The following is a 7,500-nucleotide window of genomic DNA, read 5'->3' as shown; positions in this document are numbered from 1 at the left end:
ACAAATAAACTTTATTCTTTTAAATCTTTTCTTATATAATGGTATTGTATATTATATCTCTAGCTTTCACATTATGCATGCTTTAGATTGAGAAGGATCATAAAACCATCTTACATTTCCAACAGGACCAGCTTGTTGATGTGACTTTGCTCTGTGATGGTGGCAGCTATCCAGCCCACCGCCTTGTTTTGGCAGCTTGTTCACCGTACTTTCACCAGCTCTTCACACGATTACCCACCCAACATCCTCTCATCTACCTCAGAGATGTGAAGCAGGCAGAACTTGAAGCCCTGCTGGAGTTTATCTACCGTGGGGAGGTCAGTTTTATTTCCTCTTGTTGTTCTCCGAGTGCCTTGTTTTTCTTGAAGTGGCGTTTTTGTAAGTGTGTGTACAGAATGGAACGAGATTTGTGCATATTTATTGTATGAATAGATAAATATGAATTTCTTTATATGATGAAAAGGTGATTTTGTCAGACTATATGTATTTTATTTATAGGTTTATAGTGATAATTCCCATTTTGTTTCATATGCAAATTGTAACTGCAATAACTTCAGTGTAGTGCTGTAGCGTTGCACTGTTATTTGACATATGACAATGAAATACACAAATTCTGGTGTGTAAAATTGAGCTCTTGACATGCACCAAGGAAAATTTGCCTTAGTAAAGCAAAAAATCAGGCCATTTTCAGAGCTTGGGAAGTATAGGACACCAGGTGAAGGCTTGTGGTTCTTAGGAGTTAATAGATTGGCAAAACAATCTCAATCTCAATGTGTCAATAATGTTGAAGCGTAGGGCACTAAGCGCTAGCGTGTATCATGCTTTAGTGGGGGGTTGGTTGCTGGGAGGGAAGAGGATGAGGATAGCTAGCTTAAGGTGTTTTATGTATGTGTTCCTAGTTGTACATGTATAAGTTGGTAAAATGTATCTGCTTTGTTTGTGTATATTCTGTGTTGTGGGAACCTATTCCAGCCTAGAATGGTGTGTGGAAAGTACAGTATGAGTGTTTGTAAGAATCTGTATTTGTGTGATGATTTATGTATTTCTGGTCATGAGTGTTGCTCATACTGGTTGTGTTTGCATGGTGTAAGTAATCTTATTTACTTATGTCAATTTGATTGTTTTTGATTTTGAATGTGGTTGTTAATCTGCGTGCTTGTCTGCATTTTGTGAGTGTCCATATATAATTGTTGTTTGGTGATGATGATAATTGTTATAGTTGTGATACCAGGAGTTTTAGTGTAATTGTTTGTAATAAACTTTGCTGCTGGAGTTTTAATCTTTTTTGATTTACTAATATTTGTCTGTGTGTGTGCGTCCCACACTGCTGCACAATACTCCAGTGTTGGGTGGTCAAGTGTATTGTAAGCTTTGTGTTTTAGTGTCTTGTCTGTCATGTAGGTTCCTCCTCAGGAACCCCATTGTTATGTTAGCTTTATGTTGTATATTGTCTGTGTGTGTGTTAAATCTCATGTTGGTGTGTAGTGTGATTTCTAGGTATTTGTGTGATAGTTTGTTTGGTCAGTGAATTGAATGTCGGAATTTCATAGGAGTTTATGATTTTACATTTATCTGGCCGAAAGTTCATTTGCCCTGTGGCTTCCCATTGCTCGAGGAAGTCTAGGTCAGTCTGGAGGAGTTTACAGCTGTCAGGTGTCTTAATTAGTTTAAAGGTGAGGCTGTCATAGGCAAAAGGCCTAGTTGTAGAATTAGGGATGAATAGTGGGAGGTCATTTATGTTGAGTAGGAAAAGGAGAGGGCCTAAGACATTACCCTGGGGGACACCAGAAAAGACAGGAACAGAGCTAGAAATAGTACCATCAAGAAGAATGCATTGAGTTCTGTTAGAAAGAAAAGGTGTGATCCAATTAACAGTTTGCCCAATGATTCCGTAAAACTGTAGTTTTTGTGTCAGTCTTTCGTTGGAGACTTTGTCAAAGACATTGGCAAAGTTTTAGCAGAATAGCATCCACCTGTTTAACCTGTTTCTGCCGGGTGAAGAAAATAAATATGAATTCTACACTGGAGATTAATGACAACAAGCCAACTTTGAGTGCGGGAGTTTGCTATGTCAAACGCCCGACTCGAAGCGCTTTGACGTACAGCCGTACTCTTTGGACCAAGTGGTTTGTTATGACACCGCAAGGCGTGGCCTGGCAGAAAAGGGTTAACAATGTGTCTGTCTAGGAGTCTGGAAATCTTGTGAGAGTAACAATGAGTTTGGATTTGCATGATTGTTTGGTTCGGAATCCATGTTGTGTATCAGTTAGTATGTTGTTAGTGTATAGATGATGAAGGTGAGGGAGATGGGGCAATAATTTGATGGGTCAGTCACCTACCTTGAAAATAGGCGTGAAGTCTGCACAAATTCAGTCGAGAGGGAGAGAGGGTGTTCTAAAAGATTGTGTGAATATGGTTTAGAGGATGGAGGTTGAGGATAGGAGCACAGGTTTGGAGGAAGAAGGAAAGGATTTTGTTGGGTCCAGTTGCTTTGTTTGTGTCCATTTATTCTAGTGATTTTTGTATTCTGTCTGTTATAATGTCTAGAGTGAAGACAGAATGGAACTATGTGTCGAGATGTGATTTGCGGTCTGGTGTGGTGATAAAAGTGCCATTGTGGTCTTTAAGTGCAGCTATGTTAGTGGTGTCTTGTCTGCTCATCTTGAAGAACTTATAGAAGTGTCTATTATTGTTTTTTACATTGTCTATGAGATATTTACTGATGTGTTCACATTCAACCTTCTTTATGTTTTTGGCAAATGTTTTCGGGAAGGATTAAAGGTGGCCCAATTCTCTGGTGTGTTGTATGATTGCATATGGCTCTTGAGTCTGTTTTCTTTGATGTTGTCTGTGAGACCTCTGGAGAACCAGGGGAGTGTTTTTTTGTGGTATGTGATCGTTGATGGAAATGTGTATGAAGTGTTTCAAGCTATTCCAGTTTTCATCAAGGGGTCAGGAGTAGGGGTCAGAAGATAGGGAGTTGTCTCTGTAAGTCTTCATGTCCCGTATGATCGAGTCTGTGTCGGCTCTAGAGAAAAGCAAGATAGGCCCACGTCTGCATTTCTGTAGGATTGGTCGGAGGTTTGTGTCAACAAGAACAATGTTGTGGTCATTTAGTCCAGGAACAACCTCAGTATTTGTTATGTGGATTTTGTTGTTATGAGGAAGAGATCTTGCCTTTGGGAGTGGTTGATGGGCCCCCGTCGCCACTGTGGCAAGTGGTGTCTTGGGTTCGCATTGATTTGGGTACTGTTTGTGAGAATAAGAATGTATTTATGATGTCAATGAATGTGTCATGTAACTGGCACCTGTTTGGGGATAACAATTTTGTCAACTATATTTTCCTCAAATTGTCATATATAATGCTCATTGAGTTTATATATTAGACAAAATGATAACTTTTTGGGAGTATAAACCCAAACTGAGTCACAGTTAAAAAAAAGTACAAAGATTAATGCAATTAGTATTATAGATTATCTCAGTCAGGTCGGGTGTCAAGAATACATGCCATTCATTGTATTTTCACATAGATGGCTCTACAAGTACTTAGTCACCAAGGAGCCAGTTATTAGGCCTACCTATCTCACCTATCTCACCTATTTTTCCTTGATTTTCAGAAAGTTTCTTTTATATTATTTAATTGTCTTTAACCTAGAGCTGACGGGCATGGCATGTATGTACATGTCATGCCCATCGGGAATTTACATTATTAATTGTTTTTACACATAGATGGCTACATTTGTACCAATGAGCCAATTACAAGTACCACCTGTCTTGCCTATTTACCCTTTTCCTTGATTTTCAAAAATGTTTTACATTATCATATATTACTGTTAATAATGTCAATAGCATTATAGTAATTATAATGTCTATAGTAAACATAACATAGCATTAGTAAAAAAAATAAAAAAATAATAAAATCCCACAAGTTCAAGCAAATATATGAAATCAGGTGAGGTCCCAAGCTTTTGAAGTATTATCGAAGAGAAAAACACATTTAACAAAACAGTGTAGACATTTCCTATCATGAGAAATGTTACATGAAAGCAAAGTGATTTTAAAACAATTATGACTAGAAAGTAGAAAAACACATTTAGCAAAACAGCTAAGACATTTCTAATTATATATTACATGAAAATAAAGTACTGAAAGTACTTTTTTTTTTTTTTTTTATCATTATCATCATCATCTCCTCTATAGAGGCTATTATAAACTCAAATCTAACTGAAGTATGCCATGATTTGTGGGTAGATAAAAGCTAACATTCTGTAGTCCCCAAAAGTACCTAGTTGCTTTACTTTTCAAACTATTAACCCAATAGGAGGTTTGTCTGGATGAAATATGCCATGCACATACTACCACACTCGCTACATTCCATTCTTAAAAAGAAAGAGGCTGGAGGGAGAGTTCAAGGATAGTAGTGTAGGCTGGAGAAAATTTACCAAGCAGTACTAGATATATTAGTGAACAACTCATTAATAACAAGAAAGTCACAGAGAAAAGAACTGGCCAGTTTTTGACAGGTCTTCCACTATCATTGTGTGTGTTGCCAGTCATGGCAAATAGGACTTTAGGAATTAAGCTTGTAAAATGCAACCTAATAGTGGTCAAGCATTAGCCTCAAAATACATACCTATTGGCATACTGGCAAAGATAAGCAATTCTCCACCCTTTTTTTGTCTGGTAAAAAAGGCTTTTCACAGTATGTATTTCCAATATTTCTATTGCTTTTATTGTTTTTAAACACAGTCAAGGCCCTCTAGTTTCTTAGTTGATATTCTAATGCTTAGCCTGAAGGGTGGTCATTCCTAATAATAATAATAATATTAATAATATTTATAGTAAAATGTACATTGTAATAAGGTTTTTTTTATTGCAATCCCACAGGTGAGTGTTGCCAACAGTGAGCTAACAGGCCTCATCAAAATAGCAGAGAGCCTGCGCATCAAAGGTCTTGGAGATGTTTCCCAGCGTGATCAGCAACCCCAGGCTGGGGAGAAGAGAGCTGGAACACCTTTCTCTCCAGCCTCCCCTGTGTCCCAAAACAATAACCCCCGACCCAAAAAGGTACCACGTCTTTCTAATAACAACGGAGAATCAAAGGGCCTGGAGCCAAACTTTGCCTCCTTGCTCTCTCCCGCCAACAGCTACGGCCATGCTCTGAACAAGTCCAGCAATAACAAGAGTAGTGATGGATTTGCACAGCTCATGGATTCTGGGTGTCCAGATCTCCCCGAGCAGGAACTAGATAGCGACCAAACCCCAAACCCTGCATGGGACCCATCCCTCTCCGAGTCCAAACTGAGATCCTGCCTCGAGGGCCTGGAGTCTGTCACCGCCGCTCAATCTCTTGCTCAGTCTGTTGCTCACACAGTCGCTCAGTCCATCGCAATCCCTCGAACCCTTTTCACTTCCACCCCTACCAAAGTATCATCAAGCAAAAAAGAATCGGCAGATAATGCTAAGGAGAGCAGCCGCGGCTCCTCCCGGAGAAAGAACCACGAGCCCCAGGAAAGCAAGAGAGGCAAAGGAGGATTGATAAATGCCATGTTGAACGTCAACGCAGACACGGAAAAGGAGGGAAAAGTAAGTGCAATTTTTGTTTCTCTTTCTTTCTCTTTTTCAAATAGATGTTTACCTTTTTATATGTTTGGATAATATATCCAGGAAAGATATAATGAAGAAATAGCCTATTAACCAAAATATTTGTACGTAATCTTAATTGGCCAAGTCCATGTAATATCACCTATGTTTATACAGCCATGACAAACTTTTTTCTAATGGGTTATTAACCTATTGGTGCCAGATACATGTACTGTAGGTTTGAGTCTCAATTCTGTTTACGCATAGAGAGCTTTACAAATGTTTAGTCACCTAGGAGACAGTTGCTAGACCTGCTTGACCTCGCCTGTCTAAGCTATTCCTTGAATGTTTTTAGCTCTTTTACCATTTTCAAATTTCCATATTTGCCATTTGATTTGCAATATTCAGATAGACTGTGTTCTTTGCACAGACTCCATATCATCTCTCCAGGTAGTCTACAACTCAGTGCAAGAAAAATAAATATATTTAACATTTTGTTGTGTTATTACTTTAATTTTTTCGTAATAGTCAATTTTCTGTAATACAACCTGCATCTCCGGTCACAGCACCAGGAATATGATGCTGAGCATGGAAAGGGCATCCTCCATGGAGCCGGCACTCTTCCAGTCATGGCTCACAGACATTACATTTCACACTCGTTTATTGATGAGAATAATGCAAAATCACCAAATGAGTTTAATCAATATCCCCAGAGGTTTGTGCACTAATAATAATAATAATAATAATATAGAAAAAGGAAAATAAAATTCAGGGAATGGAGCAAACAGATGAGATGAGGTATGCCTTGTAATTGTTTCCTTGGTGACTCCTTGGAACCATATATGTAAACAAAATTTAGAAACTAAGATCGTAACAGACAGTGCATGTACAGTGGCCCTCCCAACATCACTCAAAAAAGGAAGCTCAGGACTTAGTTGTTTTTAAGGAAAACAATGAGATAATGTGCTACTAAGGGTAAATCCAGTCCCACAGAAATCTTGGTAATCCTTAGGAAAAAAAATTGTGTTTCTCCAATTCATTTTGAAAGTACTTTGAAGCCAGATTCAAGTAATGCAGATCATGAGGTAAGCTGAAAGGCACCGTGATATCAGTGACCCTGAAACGTAACGGAGTTTTAAAGCTTTCAGTATGAGTCGCTGATTACCAATTAAGTCAAAGTATCGTCATTGTAGGAGAAAAAAAAGACAGGTTTTGCTTTGCTGTTCTTTGCTTGTGCTGCACATTTGTGATTTATTCTTTTGTTGCATGTTACCCTTGTTTTAAACATTTGCTTGCACAGTTTATGTTATTTACATATTTATTGGTAAGTGGTTTGTATTCAAGTTTTTGTTCATATTCCTTACACTATTTTTTAGAATGAAAAATTAAAGTATTGGCAGATTGATTGATCATGCAGTGTGATCAGGAATTCTTGCGTTGTCTGTGGATCAAACTCAAGCTTTACTTATCTTGTTGAAAGTCACCAAATTTTTCTTTTGTTTTATTTGTGCTTTGATATACTTTTTTTTTTTTTAATTTTTTAATTATTGTTATTTTGTTTTCATTTTACATATTTACTATTTTCACTTTTTTTGCTAGAAGTCTGTTTTATATTTGTTTATGTTCATGTAGGCTTGTATTTCCAATTTCAAACTGATTTAACCCCCTCATGCTGGTAACATCCCATCACATCATGCACAATTAAGCAATTGTTCACTTGTTTGGCCCTGGCTGCAGTCATTAGGGTGGCACAAACCCTCCAAAATAGCTTAAAACCTTGATTGAGCCTCGTTACCTAAACAGTCAGTTATGTCGCAGCCGAGAGCAGAGAGTGAAAGGTAAATTTAAGTTGTGGTCCTCCTGACATGAGTGGGGTTAATCTTGAGTCTTCAGTTGTAGAAATGTCAAGTCTTTCAT

At 37.9% G+C, this 7,500-nt stretch overlaps 1 protein-coding gene across 2 annotated transcripts in view; it reads left to right on the top strand.

Moving 5' to 3' along the window:
- LOC125046382 (protein bric-a-brac 2-like) overlaps window positions 1-7,500 on the top strand; it is a 25,339-nt gene that overhangs the window by 5,462 nt on the left and 12,377 nt on the right. For both annotated transcript variants that reach the window (XM_047644111.1, XM_047644112.1), the window contains exons 3-4: window positions 126-317; window positions 4,888-5,586. In XM_047644111.1, the coding sequence (XP_047500067.1) occupies window positions 126-317; window positions 4,888-5,586 (891 nt within the window). The remainder of the gene's footprint in view (window positions 1-125; window positions 318-4,887; window positions 5,587-7,500) is intronic.

The sequence above is a fragment of the Penaeus chinensis genome, chromosome 39 (genome assembly GCF_019202785.1).
Source record: "Penaeus chinensis breed Huanghai No. 1 chromosome 39, ASM1920278v2, whole genome shotgun sequence".
In the NCBI taxonomy this organism is placed as follows: domain Eukaryota; kingdom Metazoa; phylum Arthropoda; class Malacostraca; order Decapoda; family Penaeidae; genus Penaeus; species Penaeus chinensis.
Note: the sequence above shows the minus strand (reverse complement) of the source record. Positions and strands in the feature narration are given on the sequence as shown.